The 20,357-nt window shown below is 35.3% G+C and overlaps 1 protein-coding gene across 2 annotated transcripts; it reads left to right on the forward strand.

The window, feature by feature from the left end:
* The first annotated feature begins 544 nt into the window (after window positions 1–544).
* LOC111410427 (major facilitator superfamily domain-containing protein 12-like) lies at window positions 545–17,540 on the forward strand. 2 transcript variants are annotated; one of them, XM_023040745.1, is made up of 10 exons: window positions 545–639; window positions 772–855; window positions 933–1,012; window positions 1,248–1,374; window positions 1,503–1,562; window positions 1,648–1,698; window positions 1,794–1,952; window positions 2,572–2,704; window positions 2,777–2,949; window positions 17,382–17,540. In XM_023040745.1, the coding sequence occupies exons 1-9, from the start codon at window positions 568–570 to the stop codon at window positions 2,947–2,949; spliced, it is 939 nt and encodes a 312-aa protein (XP_022896513.1). In that variant the 5' UTR covers window positions 545–567; the 3' UTR covers window positions 17,382–17,540. The 2 variants fall into 2 exon arrangements, with proteins under 2 accessions (XP_022896513.1, XP_022896512.1); XM_023040744.1 differs by lacking the exon at window positions 17,382–17,540 and having other exon boundaries at window positions 2,777–3,224.
* Window positions 17,541–20,357: the final 2,817 nt, after the last annotated feature.

Below are 20,357 nucleotides of genomic sequence, written 5' to 3' on the forward strand. Positions count from 1 at the left end.
AAAATATGTGGTTAAAAAATAAGGAAAATTTTTGAATTTGTGTGTAATATTATTTTATTGAAAAGTGAGTGGTTAAAATGATGTTAAATTACTGATTAAGAATGTATTTTTTTCAAATAATGTGGATCAAACGGGGCCTAAATTGTATTGGACAATGTTGTACTTGTCTGGATTAAATTTCAATTTCATAATTAAAAGGTCAGGGTCAAACTTTAATGATAAACAAACATTTCGTAGGTCCCATAACTTTTACTTATCTACCACTCATTTTTATCAATTTATAATTTCGTAAACTTGTATTTTCTCCTAAAAAGGGCACATTATAGACTATTTTAAACTATTTTTCCTTTTTAATACTACCTGTACACCTGATTCATCTTACCATCAAGTTCCTAATCTTTGTTTTATCTGTCTAAGGGATCGTGTGTCTTGGATTTTGTGACATGATTTCTTGATTTTCTTCATAATGCTGTGCTCGAACTCTTCCATTCCCCTTGTTATCTGTGCGAGCGCCAGTGGCCAGATTTAAAGTTAGTGAATTATATATCCTGCTTATGTTGTAGGTCAATGGTGAATTGCATCACGCTGAATTCTACGAGCAGAGTAGTCTTGACTAGCTGCCGCAATGCTTTTACCATGGTTAAGAGTTCTCTTCATGATTTTACACGTACTTTGTTAGTTCTTATGCTGTAACTAGTTATTCTCTTTTCTCTCCTCCCAATCCTAGCCAAAAAACTTTACTAATATTTATCGAAATTAATAATTTTGAAGGTCGCCAACCTTAGCCTATATGCAGTTGCTTTTGTGGTATTTAAGATCAGCTCATCAGTGACTGTTATCGATGTTGAGAATCAGGTATGCCAATTAACATACTGTTCTCTTTTTCTGAAAATTCCTTTTGGAAAGGTTCTTACTTCTCTGTGATTGATCAGTATCGCTGGATAGCATATTTGTCAATCTTCATTGGATGCTGTTTTGTGTGTGTATTTCATCTTGGGACTCGAGAGCCAAGGTTTGTCACATATGTTATTAAAAGGGAAATGGTTTTTCTATTGATATTTTCATCATAAATTTGCATCAACTGCTAAAAATTCAAATAGAAACGTGATTTTTTATTTTAATGCCTCTGTTAAGATATTCGATACTCTCAAGAAATTTGACCTGTGCTCGATTGAATTGCTGCCTCTTTCCTCTTTCTTTTACCAAATTTAGATATTATAAATCCTTATAGGTTATATCCATTGCAGATTGAAGAAAGAAGCTCATGCAAATAGTTATGCTAGAATTTCATGGGCTTACTGGTTTAAGAAAATTCTGTACCACCAAGTTGCACTTGTTTATGTACTCACTAGACTAGTGACAAATGTTTCACAGGTCCGTTCATAAATCGTACTAGCTCTTTCAAATATTCATTTCCATAGTGTTGCTTAGAAAGAGAGGATCCGATTAAATTGAAATGGTTATTTTTTTAATTGTTCATTTGCTCGAATATGTTGGCTCAGACATTTCTTGCTTTCTACGTCATCAATGATCTGCAAATGGCACAGTCATCAAAAGCTTTGGTATTATTCAATTAGCTCCATACCTATACAAAGTTATATGGACAAAATTCCTTTTCTTATACTCATGTTTAATATGCGTGCATAGGTTCCTGCAATCATCTATATCTGCAGCTTCATTGTATCGATCTTCCTACAGGTTTATTGCTGTCTAAAAATATTCTTTCATATCTTTGTACACTTGTTTCTTTTTCCCTTCTATAGGCATCTTTAATTAATCCTGGTTTCATATAGGAGATTGGGTGGACCGGTCGACGGTTAAAGGCTTTCTATTCTGTTGGAGGACTTCTATGGATAATTTGTGGTTTGGGAATATTCTTCCTGCCAAGAAGCATGAATTCTATAGTATATGCTTTGTCGGTAGTGATTGGAGCAGCAAATTCATTGATGATGGTATGAACAAAATTTTCTTTCCTTTTATTGTTCCCTTGTTTAGTATTACAACGTGAATGGTACGTCAAAGGCAAGAATTGATCCAGTAGCCATTTTTGTTGACCTTTGAGGCTTACCCTGATCGCCGTGGTCTTTCATTTCCTTCGCAATAACTTGAGAATTTTAACTGAATGGCAAAAATTAAAAACAGAAAACGAACGTCATCCATCACTTTGGAACACGAGAAACATTAGGTGACTAACGGGAAATTTCTATTTAAGTTAAGTGAGTGACATCATTGTTTAACCCATCTTAGAATATATATGTAAAACACTTGTAGACTCCCTCTTTTGATTCATATTTATGTCAGAATTTACTGTTTGCCTCATTTTTCGGAATATCGTCACATTTTCTAAGTGCAAATGAACTAATGATCAGGCATACCCTACACAGTAGAGCCTCACACCAGAGTAGAACAACTTCCAAACTAGAACGTACCTCTCACATTCACACAGAGATACTACTTTAGTAATGCTAACGAGTACGAGTGGTAATATAACATAAAAGATGAATATTTGGTAAAAGAATTATACTTACTGCTTTTCTTATTCCTTACTGCACATTTTTTATGGAGTTACAGGTGACTGCAGTAAGCATGCAGAGTTTTCTAGTTGGTAGAGATCTCAATGGCTGTGCCTTCGTTTATGGGTCGTTGAGCTTTCTCGACAAAATATCATGTGGGTTGGCATTGTGTGCTCTCGAGTCTTACCAGAGTAAGCATCTACAATTGGTCAATTGTAAATCATACGTGACATATTTGGTTTAATGGTGTTATCATTATGCAGGTTCTACTCCAGGGCTGCAGTACTGCAGTCCATTATATTTTTGTTTTTCTGTGACAAGATTTGGATTAGGTCTTGTTCCAGCCATTTGTGCACTTGTTGGGGTGCTGGTGACATTCAGCATGGAGCTCCATGCACCAGCTTTAAATCCTTCACTGGAACCTTTACTGGCATAGGTTAGAAGAATGAATCATACTACTTTTATTTCAATGTTGAATCTACATCTGTATTCTTCTCTTTCGTCTGTTGTATTTGTTCCTCTTTTGCAGTCTCTAGTTAGCATCACGAAAGAAAAATAATAGCCTTGAAAATATTTTAAACAAATTAAATCTTGCTCTTGACAAACTTAGGAGAGTTACATGATTTCCTTTTTGTTATTTGGTTCAATTCATCCTATCCAATGTAATTAGACAATTTTGCAACCAGGATAGGCTTTCTATCTTGTTGGGAATCCGGCCTCTTCTCCATATATTTTGCTTAAAACCTATTTTGGACATCTGCTCAGCATCTCTCTCCCTCTTTTGATGTGGTGTCTACTGTGCTCTTGTTTAGATTTAAGGGGCAGCATCTATGGTTTAGTTGGTTAATTGTCGTTTAATTCAGTCGGATTGGTAATCCGTAGTAGTTAGTTTCATCTGTTTGGCTAGTAACCAGTTTGCAGCCACCATGAGCAAGCAGTTTTAGGCTGAAATTTTTTTGCATTTCTCACTTTTCGTTTTGGCCTCAGAGAATGAGGGGCACAGTAGCAAGAAAGTTTTTCTAGGAAATTCTTTTTTTCTACTAGTTTTTCGAGGGATTTGTCTAGTTCAGCGAGAATGTCTTGTATTCATAATTTGCAGTGTCTTGCGTCCTTAATCTGCATTTCTTTTTGTTCTTTACCTTCTATTGGGGGATCTTGGTAAGATACCTAGACAGATTGGTGTTAGAACTAGAATTTCCAGTGTTGTGTTCAAGATTCAAGAAATTTTGTTGGGGTTAACCAAGTTTGATGTTGAAAATTTTATGAAACGAGAGACTTTGATATGGGAAGGACGAAGATGAAGGCTTTCTTTTGTTTCGAATTATGGCCTGCTTAAACATCAGTGAGAAGAATGATGATCAAATTCAGGCCATCATATTGTTAGATTCCCTTGCATAATCTTTTAAAGATGTGGAGGGAATTCTTGTCAGCTTAGGACATCATGGAGACTATGCAACCTGAGGATCTTGAATCGATATTCAGAGAGGAGGAATTGGGGAGGTTTGCGATGCTTAGGGAAATGTTGGGTAGATGGAGAATGAGGGGACGAAAGTCTAGGTCTAAATCAAGAAGGGATAAGACCTGTATTCATTGTGCCATATTGAGGAACACGTCACAGGTTTCTGCCCTCAAAAGGAGGAAAAAACACAGAGCACCAAGAGGTAACAACACTGGAGATGCATCAATTTGCAATGCATAACTGTTACTAGCCACGGACAGACTCATGAGGAATGGATAATGGATACTGAATATATACCTTCCACATGACACTCAACAGGGCCAGTCTATTCGAGTATGAAGAGGTGCACACTGGTACAGTCCTAATGGAGAACAATGGTTTTTGTAAAATCGAAGGCTAGCTCAATTAAACTCAAAACGTGGGATGGCTCGTATATGGTTTTCCTGCAAGTCAGTACATCTCAGGGTTGACGAGGAACCTTGTGTCTCTAGGAATGCTAGATACTGGTGATTGTGAATACGAAGTTGAACGAGATTATACGTTACATAAAAAACAACTGTAAATGCAAGAAACCCAAATTATAAAATGGCATCCCAAACTATATAATGGCATCGAGTAACTTGGGACAGGTAATGGACTTAAAACACCAGGAGATTTGGCAGCTTCCCCCTCTAGTTGAAGCTGATCTAGTTGAACTTGCTCTAATAATAGTTGGCATGATTGACTTATTGAGTTAAGAGAAAAACCCAGGAATCATTTTGTATGGAAATTAAGATATCTTGTGGGCTGGCCCGTTAGGTGCGTGCCATATAATGGACTTGGAAAATACTTGGGGAAAATTACCTAGAAACCTACATTTAAAAAACTAACTTTCAATAAAATAAGGATATTAAATTTCATTTCACAAATCAAGTGATAATTAAGTTTTAATAATTATAATTAATAAAAACTTAATTACGCATAATCTACATATTCACCCTACCCCATCCTCCACCCCCACCTCTATCTGAACCCTATTTTTCCCAAAATCAGAGCTTGTTTAGTACAGCTAAAAAGTCAATTAAAATCAATTTTTTGACCGTTATTTTACTATTACAGCTGTCATTTTTGAATTTTTTTCTCACAGATAGAACCCACTTTATCTCTAACGATAAAAAATCAATTATTAAAATCCCTACCAAACAAGCACTCAATTTCATTTTCAAACCTTAAAATTCTCACTCTTCCTATCATATCCAAAATCGCTGGACGCGAGAAAGCTTTTCCTCGCATTGGTGGAGTTGTCGGACTCGTCATTGCTCACTTCGTAGCATTCAAACAGTCGCATTGTTACTCGTGTTGATGATGCTGCTACAGTATAGGTGAAATCGATGATGCTGCTTACAAATATTTTTGCCATAGCGATGACGTCGATAATGTTGCCCACGGCTACTGACGCCGATGATGCTACTTACAAATATTAATGATGCGAAATTTTTTGGTAGTTTGAATGCATTTCATTACTCTGTTATTATTTAATGACAAAGTTTGTTGGTGGTTTTTGTGATCTGATTTGACGTAGGTAGTTTGTTTGTGGTGGTTTTTTCATCAGATCTATCGTTTAGCCAGATTTTGGGGATGTTCGTTGGTGATTTTCTAATACAGTGATTTTCTAATCTATATGTGTTGGTGGTGTAGACGATGATAGTTCTATTGTTGGTAGTGGATGTGGTCGTGGTAAGTCATTGTGCATTTGGTTCTTGATGGTGTTGGGAGTGGTGGCGGCGGTGGCGATGGCAATCAAGTGTGACCAAGTGTTTATTGTGCTGTTTGTAACTAATTCTGTGTTAATTGTGATTGGTTTTGACCCATTCTGTGTTTAGTTGTAATCGGTTGTGACTTGGTTACATACTGTCACTGTTAAGATTGATTTCATCACAGATAGTTACACCGAAAACAAATTTGGTTAAAGTTAGAGACAAATTTGATCTTATTTAGTCACACTGAACACAAATTTGATTACAGCTAGTCACAAATACACACATGTTAGTGACTTGATTACATACAGTGTCAATTAGATAGTCATAGTAAACTACACTGACGATAAATTTGGTCACAAATCTGACCACAAACAATAAATATGTGGCAAGGTTGGGTGGTTCCATGGGTAATATTCGGAAAACATTTTTAAGTTTCTGGAGATTTTTGGGGTGGGGCGGGGTAGGGTGGGGTGGGTGCTTCCGTGGGTGGGGATATAATCTCCAATTTTTTTTTTTTTCAATTTCTAGAATTTTTTCTACAGGTTGGGTAGGGCTAGGATATAATATATGTCAATTGTATATATATCTAAATTATATTATGCCTTGTTTGCTCTCCATTATTTCAAAATACATTTTTCTTTTACTTATTATCAATCACACAATTTTCAATAAAATATTATTATACGCAAATTCAAAATCTTTTTATATTTTTTAACAACACATTTTTCATCAAAATGCATTTTATTGAAAAAATGGGGTCCATTCGTTTATGACCCATTTCCACTTTCAGATTCAACTTTTAATTAAATATCAGGAAAAATATTCAACATATTTGCACCACACGAGTGATTTAAGTAACCTAGGGTATGTTTGATGTAAATTTTTTGGGAATAAATTTTGTGAAAAATGATATTTTTGAAGAATGTATGACTAAAAGTAGAAAAAAGATATGACGTGTAAAATTATTTTATTGAAAAAATGTATGGTTAAAAATGAGTATGAATAACTACCTTAATCTTCGAGAGAATCATGTTTTTTTAACGAATATGATTCCCCATATCAGCTTTATATGGAGGGAAAAAACTAAGGTGAAGGAAAACATACATTAATCCTCATTCGGCAACTTACTTCCCTTATTTCTACTTTTCTTTCATAATTAGTTACTGATTTAAGTGCCGGTGGGTCAACAACAAAAACCTGTCCAGTGTGCCACCTATCGCTTGGCAGTGAGGACATGAGAACAGTGACAATACAAAAAGACTTCTAACACTAATATGAGTTTAGGGATTAGAAGATGTGCCTTTGTTGACCGAATATCAAACTTGGAGTGTTGTTGAAAAATCGACTTATGCGAATCCCATAGCAACTTAGATTATGAAACCCACAATCAGATTTGTGTGGAACCCAAGAATGTCAGTTGATAACCAGTTTGGAATGAACCTAACAAGATGAAACAAAGAACCCAAAGATAACGATGATGCAATGGATCCCTTGCTTACAAATTGAAGAACTGACGACCTTGATAAGTTCTAAATTGTTATTCAAAGAAGAACAAATTTGAAGAAAGCAAAAGCCTTTCTTGAATTTAATAATAATTGCCAAAAGTCCCTACACAATGTAATGGAAAGAGTATTTATACTAAAGCTAAAAAAACCTAGCTAAAATCGTGCAAAATCATCAAAATATGGAAAAAAATCTAATTGATATCAAATTCTAACAAAATAAGAAAATTCGCGAAAAAATTAAAACATGTCAAATTTTATAACCATGCGGCCACATGGTTGTTTTCCATGTGGTCGCATGGTAGACCCAGAAATCCCCAACTCTCTGTTACACCCCCTTTCATATATATAACTATCTATTAACCTGTGTGGAAATACAATTGATGACTCGACCTAGACATGTAATTTCTCACTTCTTTTTCACCTAATAAAACGACATAAGCTATGTTTCTAAACCAAAATCATGTCGCCATAATCAAACATATATATTCTGAGATTATAAACAAGTCTACATGCCATGTCAAAAGATATACAACACATGATCCCCAACATACAACAAAATAACCCCACAGGTCGTCATCCATGTACATTGAACTCTGGAATCCCGTAAGTAGGGATGTCAATTGGACCGAGCCGGCTCGGCTCGTGGAAAAGAGGCTTGTGGGCGGCTCGCTCGTGATTGCTCGGGCTTGTGAAATCACGAGCCCGAGCACGAGCCGAGCGTATCGGGACTTGGCTGAGGCATGCCTCTGAGTTTCTACTTTGAATGATGGAAATTTGCTATTCTCAAAGATAGACTTTCACCCGGTCCCTACTTTCTAAGAAGAGCTGTCCTCAGCTCGACTACTCTTCGTCAGATGCCCTATCTCGGCTCACCAATGTTTAACTCTCTCTTAGTTCTGTCTTTGTCAGAAAGTTGTTTCATTCGATGCTAGGCTTTTTCCGGATTTGCAATCGAAAAAGCTTCCTTCCTCTTCAGGTGCTTAAAGCCCTCTTCTGCCCTTAAAAAGAACCTGGGGACTTTCGACTTCCGTGTCTGATCTTATCTCCGCTGTTTCAGGGGCGACCTGTGCATAACAAACAGGTTTATTCATTACAGGGTTGGATTCGGTCTAGGGTTCATCATGGAATCGGGGTCCCCACTCAGCTCACCATTTAGACGAGGCTCGTGGCTCGTCGAGCCAGTGACCAAAATGGTCACTGAACTTTTATTCAGTGACCGTTTGGTCACTGAATTTTATTTTATTTTATTTATTCCCCCTTCCCTTTTTCTACTATAAATACCCACTTCCCTCAAAGATTTTTTTCATATCAATTGCTCTTCCAAAATTACAACCCTCTCAACTCTCTTTTATTATATCAATTATCGAGTTTTTACTCTCTTGTACTGCAAAATATACAATATCAATTTAATTTTTACAGTTTATTAGTTACAATTTCAATTCATTCAATTCTCAATTCTCACAATCTCACTACATTTATATTCATCTAGTCAAGATTTCATCATAAACAATTACAAAAATGGATAAACGTTCATTTGTTGAGAGCTTGTTTGAAACAGGATGTGAGCCACATCATGGAGAATCGTCTGGGACGCCGCAAAGTTAATTTCCAAATGAATTTGTCGGTCTAAATAACATACCGATACTTGAAGATCACATTCACGGTCAGGAAAGCCACAATTCAATTGATTTGGATGATATTAACGTTCTCGAAGCAAAAAATGAATATGAAGATCAGCAATTAAATATCTCAGATGCGAAGGGAAAGCGAAAGGCTAAAAAATAAGTAAAATATTGGGATCACTTTAAGTTGATTTCAACGGGAAAAATTGGTACCACTCATCTCAACTGCCACTACAAATCATGTGCAGCCAGACATGGACTTCTTCCAGCTGGTCAAACACAATTGCAATTTGGCAGTCCAGGCGCCTGTTCTACAACTTCACCCCTATTCACGTGGGTGTATTCGGATGACAATACTCAAACCGGAATGGTGAAATTTGTTACCGCCACTGAGTTGTCTCTGGCTATTGCAGACAACCAACACTTCCTCTCGTTCGTAAAAGAATATCTACAATTGAGGTACGTTGGGGTAAGTCGAAACACTCTTCGTGCCGATACAATAAATTATTTCAATAATTCAAAACAACAATTAATTATGAATTTGCAACAATATGGGGGTGTTATATCCTTAACTTCTGATATATGGGAAGGGGTTAATAAAAGAGCATATATAGTTGCAACCGCACACTATATAAACCCACTTTGGTGCATGTGTAAGAAAATTATTGGTTTTAGAATTATTGAATTTCCTCACAATGCTAATAATATATATAATGCAATTATCAGTATTGTTATAAAATATCATTGTGAGACTAAAATTCGATCTTTTACTTTTAATAATGCTAGTGTTAATAAGGTAGTCGTCGATAAATTGTGTAGGACACTTCAACCTGATTTTGGTGGGTATTTGTTTCATATTCGTTGTGTGTGTCATATCTTGAATTTAATTGTGCAAGATTGGTTAAAACATATAAATGATGAACTTCAAAGGATTAGGAATACATTAGTATATATTACGATCTCTCCTAGTAGAAAACAAGCATTTGAAGATTTTTATGTCGAACTAGGGGTGATGACTGCTAAAACATTTGTTAGCGACGTAAATCATAGATGGAACTCTACATACTTGCTATTAAAATCATGTGAAGGTTTTGAAAATTTAATAACTGACTTTTATAACAATAGACATGTTAGAAGTGATGACGATGGTATGTTAAATGAATTCGATTGGATTTTAGCTTTGAAAGTTAAATGATTTTTGACATCTTTTTATGAGACCACAAAGATTTTATCCGACATTTATTATCCAACAAGCTGTATGGTGTTTGAACGCCTTTATATAATTGCAAGAATATTCCATAAATATAAAAATGATCCTGCTTTTAGTGAAATTTTAATTGCTATGGAATTAAAGTTTAGAAAATATTAGGAAGAACTGCCTATGTTATTTCCTTTAGTATGCGCAATGGACTTCCGATATAATATTTCGGGAACTAAATACGTAATTGATCAAATTAATAAAGTTTTAATACTTGATACACATATCACCTATAAGAATTTAGAGCAAACATTATGTGAAATGTATGATTTATATGCGGAAAAAATGGGTGTGAATGTTAGTCTGATACCCTTTGCTGCACCTACTCCTTCTGCTGAAACCGAAGAAGATGCTGCAGAAATAATGAATTTATTTCAGGGCATTAATACATTTAGATATGATGCAACTGCAATGTATTCATCTAGTGCCATGTCTACATCTACATCTCATCAAACATCGGTCGAAACTCAAAATGCGATGCCTGCCGCATTAATTGATTATTTCAATCATAATATGTCAACGGACAGAACAATTAAAAAAAATTTAGAATAAGTAATTGAATTCTGACGAAAGTATGAAAGACGTTAGCCAATTGTTTCTGCAATTGCAAAAAATCTATTGAAACCTCCGGTTAGCACTGTTGCTTCGGAGTCTGCTTTTAGTGTAGGTAAAAGGGTTTTGACCAATGTCAGAAGCCGACTGAAAAAAAGATATTTTGGAAGCGTTAATATGTGTGAAGGATTGACAGGACACTCATTTTCGATTACAAGATAAATACGCTGAAATTGCATGTCGTCAGGTAAGTGATGTTTAATTTAATTATATTAATCAAATTTTTTTTTATTTTTTAATCGTTAAATTTAATTTTTTTAAAAAACTTGTACACGTTACAAGAAGTTATTCGCGTACAATTTTTAACTCCGTCTACTTAAAATTGATATAGCCGGTCCCAAATTCAGATAAAGGGAGAGGATTTACATTTTATTAATTTGAAAAAGAAATAAAAAAAATTTTGTAAATGTATTTCAAAAAATAATTCGTTTTCATTATATAAATATTTTATAATTTATAAAAAGTATTACAAATTACAATATGATATAAATAAAAAAAATAAAAACTTGTTTTCATTAAATTATTTGTAATTTTTAACACTTTTTATTTTTAAAACTTTATTCTTTATTAACTTTAAAAAGAAATCAAAAAAACATATTTTTTGTAAATGTATTTCAAAAAATAATTCGTTTTCATTATATAAATATTTTATAGTTTATAAAAAGTATTACAAATTACAATATGATATAGATAAAAAAAAATAAAAACTTATTTTCGTTAAATTATTTGTATTTTTTAACACTTTTTATTTTTAAAACTCTATTCTTTATTTAAAAAAAATAGGCGAGCCCACGAGCTCGGACGAGTCACGAGCTCATGGGTCGAGCCGAGCTCGCCCAATTTCAATGAGCCGAGCACGAGCCGAGCTCATGGCATTAAGGGTCGAGCCGTGCCAACCCTACACCGTAAGAGCTCCACAGCTAGCCATGCTCTCTGCGTAGTTTCAGGCTCACTTACAATGCAAGAACTATATAAGTTAATGTTTAGTAAGCAAAAATCATGCATGTCATGAACATGAATGATAATGATATATGCTACTATGCCATTTACTTTAAACATTACAATAAGGAAGCATCATATTTCAATATTCATCAAAGTGGACTGGAAATCATTTCATTTAAAACTTTTCATTTCATTGGGCCCTTGACCCACCTACTATGCACCGAATAGAGCTCTACATAATAACCCTATAGGTCGTCATCCATGTACATCGAACTCTAGAATCCCGTAAGAGCTCCACAGCTAGCCATGCTTTCTATGTAGTTCCAGGCTCACCTATAATGCAAGAACTACATAAGTTAATGCTTAGTAAGCAAAAATCATGCATGTCATGAACATGAATGATAATGATATATGCTACTATGCCATTTACTTTAAACATTACGATAAGGAAGCATCATATTTCAATATTCATCAAAGTCGACTGGAAATCATTTCATTTAAAACCTTTCATTTCATTGGGCTCTTGATTCACCTGCTATGCATCAAATAGAGCTATGCATAATATCAATATCAATAATCAAATGGTCATTATGAAATCGACATCGACGAGTGGACCATCCTCTTGTGACCACTAGAGAGCTATCCCCTAACTACCCCTATGATTACCCAAAAAGTCTCCCACCCGACAGCGCCAATAATCATAATATCACAAGGGCACAGTCGAGTGGTCCACCATCCCGTGATCACCAAAGGTCCATCCCCTGTCTACCTTTGCAATCACCCAGGAAGTATCATCCGCTATGCCAAACATATCACATAAGCATGCCTCACATGCCTCGGCGCCATAGTAGTGGTCAATAAAACATTTATGAAGAAGACTCACTTTAAAATTATGTTTCGCATGCAGGAATTTCAACCATGTCACATGTCGTGCATGCATATGAAAATGCTCATGAATGACGTATTTAATGAAAATCGATGTCAATAGGTTTCGCAATCTCATACTCAACGATCATAACCATCATATGATGTGCTATAAGCCTCTTATCAAGTTATGTAAATATTGCAACATTACCATATTACAAATACTAGGTTCTTGCATCGTAGTTGAAAATGAATTTTTGCTTACCTTTCACCTTTGTCTGAGCAAGCTTTTACGAAGATTAGATCAATTTCCTTTTTCACTCGAAATCGGAAAATCACCTGTATTACCATTTAATATTAAAGACAATCCTTAATTTAATAATCCTAACACACAAAATTCCAAAATATATCCATTCTCACCAAAATAATTTAGACGAAATCATCATTTCAAGTTACCAATGGCATTACAAACTAATCCCATAAATCTCGCTATTTCTCGAGTCAAATTATGAACATCAATGTCATCCAATTGTTGTTGAGAACCTAGCCCAAGAGATTATTAATGGATATGTAAAGGTTGAAATCACATTTAACAAGAAAATTGACAAATTTTTTCAGGTTTCGTCACCATCCAATTACTTTTCCAATCCTTTTTCATCCCCTTACTATATCCAATGACTCCCAAATTTTTACCACATTTCTATAACATGTATGTGAAGGTAATAATGCTCTAAAGTCGTGACAAATAAAGTGTTCTCAGCATCAAAATAGTCCATTTCCATGACACCAAAATCAGGTAGTTTTCATTGTGACAGTTTTCGATTTCCATTTTATTAGCATGTCACCAATCAGATTCCAGGCTATTAGAAGACCATTTCTATCCTTCTAACTCCCATATAACAACATTCATTTACATAGATACAAGCTATTATCTTAAATATTATCCAAAATCAAAATTTAAACCATCCAAATTCATCAATCAACACCTCTATTCCTGTTGGTTTCTTTCAGGTTCTTGTACTTGATTACCCCTCTCTTTTGGCATCATAAAATCATCAACAACCCTTCTACTTAATCTCAAGTAAGTTTAGAGTTTTAACATATTATAAAACACCCAAAAGGACTAAAGAAAAACTTCAAAACCATGACTTAAACTAACCTTTAAAAATTGCAATCCCAGCTTCTTATTTTTCTCTCTCTCTCTTTGCTTCCTTTGTTCTCTCTTTCACTTGGGGATATATTTGGAGGTTTAAATGTCTTATCTAAGAGATATATAAGTAGCCTCAAGGATTGGAGTCGTGAATGATGCTTAAGGATGAATGAAAGTGTAATTAAAAGACAAGTATCCTCAAGCATGAGCTGTCCAAGCAGGAGGTGAATTTATGCAGCCAATGGTTCCATATGTCTTAGAAGATGTGTATCTATTCTATAATAAGAGATGATGGTTTAGAAGACGTGCTGGAGGTTTAAGGTTGAAGGAATTAAATGTTAGATTGACAAGTCCTCACAACTTACAAGTTAAGTAGGATGTGTCTTCCTTGCAGCAACACTTGACTTTTCTCCTATTATATTTGGGTCTATTTATAACTTATAAGATATATATACATCATATATTAAGTACTTAAGGAGTATGACACGAAATTGATGCCTTAAGTCTAAAGGAACTGGACATTAATATGATAACTATCCCAAGCATGAGGTGTCCAAGCACGGTGTCTTCATTGCAGCCATTCTTGACTTTCAACCATTATATTTGGATGCATTTGTGACTTTTAAGATTTATATCCATCATATATATTAAGTGCTTAGGGAGTAGACATGAGATTGATGCCTTAAGGTTGAAGGAATTGATTGTTAAAATGACAAACACCTCTAGAACGAAGTGTTCAAGCATGAGGTGGTCACTTGTAGTAAAAATTTGATTTTATATCTATCTTTGTAGGTGCAATTCAAGTATCCTTGACTTATTTTAATGTGTTGACAATCCAACTTACTTGCCCTAAGATCCCACAATATATTATAGAACTAATTCCTCAATCGTTCATTTAATTACTTACCCGATTGTCAACCGATGTCAACAATTCCCACCTCAATATTTATAACGTCATTAACTTACATTGTCATTTGCATCGATTTCCTAATTGCTTTTTCTTAAAATGGTGCCTCGACCAAGATGGTGAATTTTATATTGAGCTATGATAAAAAATTAGGTTAACTAAACGTTGGAAATTGGTTTGGTAAGCAATGAAAAATCGAGAAGGTCGGCAATTAGTATTGACAAAGGTTTCAAGCTTCCATTTGGTTGATCGAGGTCACCTTAAACCCTAGTTAGGTAATTGACACATTTTGGACATGAGATATGAAGTGACATGATCACGATGTGATGATATATGTCTCATATGACATTACAAATATTGAGGTGCGAATTGTGGAAATTAATCGAGAATCGAGCATCAATCGGGCAAGTAATTAAATGAACGATTGATGAATTAGTTCTATAATATATTGTGGGATCTTAGGGCTTGGATCTCATGTCTACTCCCTAAGCACTTAATATAGGATGGACATAAATCTGAAAAGTCACAAATGCATCCAAATATAACGGTTGAAAGTCAAGTATGGCTGCAATGAAGACACATCGTGCTTGGACACCTCATGCTTGGGATAGTTATCATATTAACGCCCAATTCCTTTAGACTTAAGGCATCAATTTCGTGTCATACTCCTTAAGTACTTAATATAGGATTTATATATATCTTATAAGTTATAAATAGACCCAAATAAGTCAAGTGTTGTTGCAAGGAAGACACCTCCTACTTAACTTCTAAGTTGTGAGGACTTGTCAGTCTATCATTTAATTCCTTCAACCTTAAGCCTTCAGCACGTCTTCTAAACCATAATTTCTTATTATAGAATATATACACATATTCTAAGACACATATGGAACTATTTAAGGGAAGGAAAAGGTCAAAGTTGGCTGCATAAATTCACCTACTGCTTGGACAGCTCATGCTTGAGGATACTTGTCTTTTAATTACACTTTCCTCCATCCTTAAGCATCATTCACGACTCCAATCCTTGAGGCTACTTATATATCTCTTAGATAAGACATTTAAACCTCCAAATATATCCCCTAGTGACCCCAAGTGAAAGAGAAAACAAAGGAAGCAAAGAGAGAGAGAGAAAAATAAGAAGTTGGGATTGCAGTTTGTAAAGGTTAGTTTAAGTCACAATTTTGAAGTTTTTCCTTAGTCCTTTTGGGTGTTTATGTTAAAACTCTAAACTTACTTGATGTTAAGTAGAAGGGTTGTTGATGATTTTATGATGGCAAAAGAGAGGGGTAATCAAGTACAAGAACCTGAAAGAAACCAACAGGAATAGAGATGTGTTGATTGATGAATTTGGATGGTTTAAACTTTGATTTTGGATAATATTTAAGATATAGCTTGTATCTATATAAATGAATGTTGTTATATGGGAGTTAGAAGGATAGAAATGGTCTTCTAATATCCTGAAATCTGATTGGTGACGTGCTAATAAAATGGAAATCGAAAACTGTCACAATGAAAACTGCCTGATTTTGGTGTCGTGGAAATGGACTATTTTGATGTTGAGAACACTTTACTTGTCACGACTTTAGAGCATTATTACCTTCACATACATGTTATAGAAATGTGGTAAAAATTTGGGAGTCATTGGATATAGATAAGGGGGTGAAAAAGGATTAGAAAAGTACTTGGATGGTGATGAAACCTGAAAAACAGATTCTATCAATTTTCTTGTTAAATGTGATTTCAACCTTTAAGGAGTAGTAGGTTCTCAACAACAATTGGATAACATTGATGTTCATAATTTGACTCGAGAAATAGCGAGATTTATGGGATTAGTTTATAATGCCATCGGTAACTTGAAATGATAATTTCGTCTAAATTATTTTGGTGAGAATGGATGTATTTTGGGATTTTGTGTGTTAAGATTATTAAATTAAGGATTGTCTTTAATATTAAATGGTAATACAGGTGATTTTTCAACTTCGAGTGAAAAAGGAAATTGATCTAATCTTCGTAAAAGCTTGCTCAGACAAAGGTGAAAGGTAAGCAAAAATTCATTTCCAACTACGATGCAAGAACCTAGTATTTGTGATATGGTAATGTTGGAATATTTACATAACTTTGATAAGAGGTTTATAGCACATCATATGACGATTATGATCATTGAGTATGAGGTTGCGGAACCTATTGACATCGATTTTCATTAAATACATCATTCATGAGCATTTTCATATGCATGCACGACATGTGATATGGTTGAAAATCCTGCATGCGAAACATGATTTTAAAGTGAGTCTTCTTCATAAATGTTTTATTGACCACTACTAGGGCGCCGAGGCATGCTTATGTGATATGTTTAACATAGTCGATGATATTTCCTGGGTGATTGCAAAGCTAGAAAGGGGATGGGCCTTTGGTGATCACGGGAGGGTGGACCACTCGAGTGTGCCCTTGTGATATTATGATTATTGGTGTTGCAGGGTGGGAGACTTTTTGGGTGATCATAGGGGTAGTTAGGGGATGAGCCTCTAGCGGTCACGAGAGGATGGTCCACTTGTCGGTGTCAATTCATATTGGTCATTTGATTATTGATATTATGCAGAGCTCTATCTGGTGCATCGTAGGTGGGTCAAGGGCCTAATGAAATGAAAGGTTTCAAATGAAATGATTTCCACTCGACTTTGATACATATTGGAATATGATGCTTTTTTATCGTGATGTTTAAAATAAATGGCATAGTGGCATATATCATTATTATTCATGACATGTATGATTTTGCTTACTAAGCATTGACTTATGTAGTTCTTGCATTGTAGGTGAGCCTGGAACTACATAGAGAGCGTGGGTAGCTGTGGAGCTCTTACGGGATTTCAGAGTTCTATATACCTAGAAGACGACCCGTATGGTTATGTTGTGGGCTGTTATTTTAAGCTTATAGCCTATTGTGTTGTATGTTGGGGATCATGTGTTATATATTTTTTGACATGTCATGTAGACTGGTATATAATCTCATAATATATATGTTTGATTATGGTGACATGATTTTGGTTTATAGACATAGCTTTATGTCGTTTTATCAAGTAAAAAAAGTGAGAAATTTTATGTCCAGGTCAAGTCATCAATTTTACTCCCACACAGATTAATGGATAGTTATGCATATGAATGGAGGTGTGACAGAGTGGATGATTGTGCGACCGCAAACCATTAAAGGGATACGGTCGCGTGGTTTTGCAGTTCAGCCTTTTCTTCGACCACTTGTAACACGTTGATTCATTTCACTTCGACTTTCGACCAACGAGCAATCCCATTGCTTCTTTCACTTGTTTTGCCCTCAATCGCGTCATTGGTCCACCTTCAATTATCAATGGGTCTCGTCCCGCACTCGCCTTCGTCTAGCTCAGCTCTTGGATCATATTATCCCCTCTCTTCAAAAGGATTCGTCCTTGAATCTGCACCTACATCGAAAAGGGAAAGACCAGCAATATTAAATGTAGTCGATACATTACACTCACCTAGAAAGTCCACTTTGTAGGCATTATCATTGATCTTCTCGGTGATTTGGAAAGGACCATCTCTCCGCAGTTGCAATTTGAACTTTCCCTGCTTCAAAAAACGTTCCTTCCTGAAATGCACCCTCACCCAATCTCCGGGGTCAAATGTCACAGGCTTTCGCCCTTTGTTTGCCTTTGATGTAATGAGCTTGCTCTTCTTTTCAATTTGCATACGGACCTTCTCATGAAGTGACTTCACCATCTTAGCTTTCCTCTTACCATCCATGCTACCTCATTCATTCACAGACAAAGGAAATAAATCCAATGGAGTTAGTGGATTAAATCCATACACAATTTCAAATGGTGAATAAGAAGTAGTCGAATGTACAGCACGATTATAAGCAAACTCAATAAATGGCAAGCAATCTTCCCAATTTCTTAAGTTCTTATTAATCACTGTTTCAAGCAATTGAGTCATGGTTCTATTTACTACTTCAATTTGACCATCCGTTTGCGGGTGACAAGTTGTAGAAAATAACAATTTAGTTCCTAACTTATTCCACAAAACACGTCAGAAATGACTCAAAAATTTAACATCTCAGTCCGACACAATACTCTTAGAGATTCCATGCAAACGTACTATTTCCCTAAAGAAAAATTAGCAATGTTAGTGACGTCATCGATTTTGTGACATGGTATGAAGTGTGCCATTTTACTAAACCTATCAACTACTACAAAGATAGAATCCCGACCTTTCTTTGTCATAGGTAACCCCAGCACGAAATCCATAAAAATATCCACCCAAGGTTCACTAGGCACAGATAAAAGTGTATACAAGCCGTGGGGTAAAACTTTTGATTTAGCCTGTTTACAAATTATGCACTTCTCACAAATTCGTTCTACGTCACTATGCATTTTAGGCCAATAAAAGTGTTCCTCTAACATGTCTAAAGTCTTTTGAATCTCAAAATGGCCAATTAAACCCCTACTATGTGCTTCCCTTACCAATAATTCACGCATTGAACAATTTGGAATGCACAACATATCTTCCCTAAACAAATATCCTTCATGACTATAAAATTTATCAACAGTCGTTTTAGCGCATGAATTATAAATGTTTGAGAAATCAATGTCATTTTCATACATGCTCTTAATATGCTTAAAACCAAGTAATTTCGCACTTAAAGAGTTAAGAAGCACGTACCTTCGTGACAATGCATCTGCAACTATGTTTTCGTTACCTTGTTTATACCTGATGGCATATGGAAACGTCTCTATAAACTCCATCCATCTCGCATGTCGCTTGTTCAACTTACCTTGACCCTATAAGTGCTTTAGGGACTCATGATCGGTGTGTATCACGAATTCCTTAGGCCACAAGTACTGCTGCCAAGTCTCTAATGTTCGAACAAGGGAATATAGCTCCTTGTCATATGTTGGGTAGTTCAATGCTGCTCCATTCAACTTCTCGCTAAAGTATACAATAGGTTTCCTTTCTTGCATTAACACTGCTCCAATACCTATCCTTGATGCATCACACTCTCGACCGTTTTATCAAAGTTAAGTAATGCCAAAACAGGTGCTTTACACAATTTATCCTTAATGGTGTTAAATGCATGTTCTTGTGTTTCCCCTAGTGAAAACCTACGCTTTTCTTAACGATTTCAGTTAATGGTGTCGTGATTGTGCTAAAGTCTCTCCAAGCCGCCTATAAAAACTAGCCAGACTATGGAAGCTCCAAACCACTTTTAAGTGTTGGCCATTCTTTAATAGCTTTAATCTTTTCCTCATCCACTTCTACCCTATTAGCACTAACAACAAATCATAGGAAAACAACTCTATCCATGCAAAACGTGCACTTTTTAAAATTAGCATACAATTGTTTTTTTCCTTAAAACAACAAGCACACACTTTAAATGTTCTAAATGCTCACCTAGGTCTTTGCTATAGATTAAAATGTCATCAAAGTAAACTACAACATATTTTCCTATGAAAGCACGTAAAACATGATTCATTAAATACATAAATGTACTCGGTGCATTTGTGGACCAAACGGCATAACCAACCACTCATATAATCCATATTTAGTTTTAAATACCGTTTTCCATTCATCACCCTCCCGCATGTGAATTTGATGATACCTGCTCTTAAGATCAATTTTACTAAAAACAAAAGTACCATGCAATTCATCAAGCATATCATCTAGCCTAGGTATAGGGTGACGATACTTTACCGTAATATTGTTGATAGCTCTGCAGTCCAGGCATATTCGCAAGTCCCATCCTTCTTTGGCACTAATAG

The sequence above is a fragment of the Olea europaea genome, chromosome 15 (genome assembly GCF_002742605.1).
Source record: "Olea europaea var. sylvestris chromosome 15, O_europaea_v1, whole genome shotgun sequence".
Lineage (NCBI taxonomy): Eukaryota > Viridiplantae > Streptophyta > Magnoliopsida > Lamiales > Oleaceae > Olea > Olea europaea.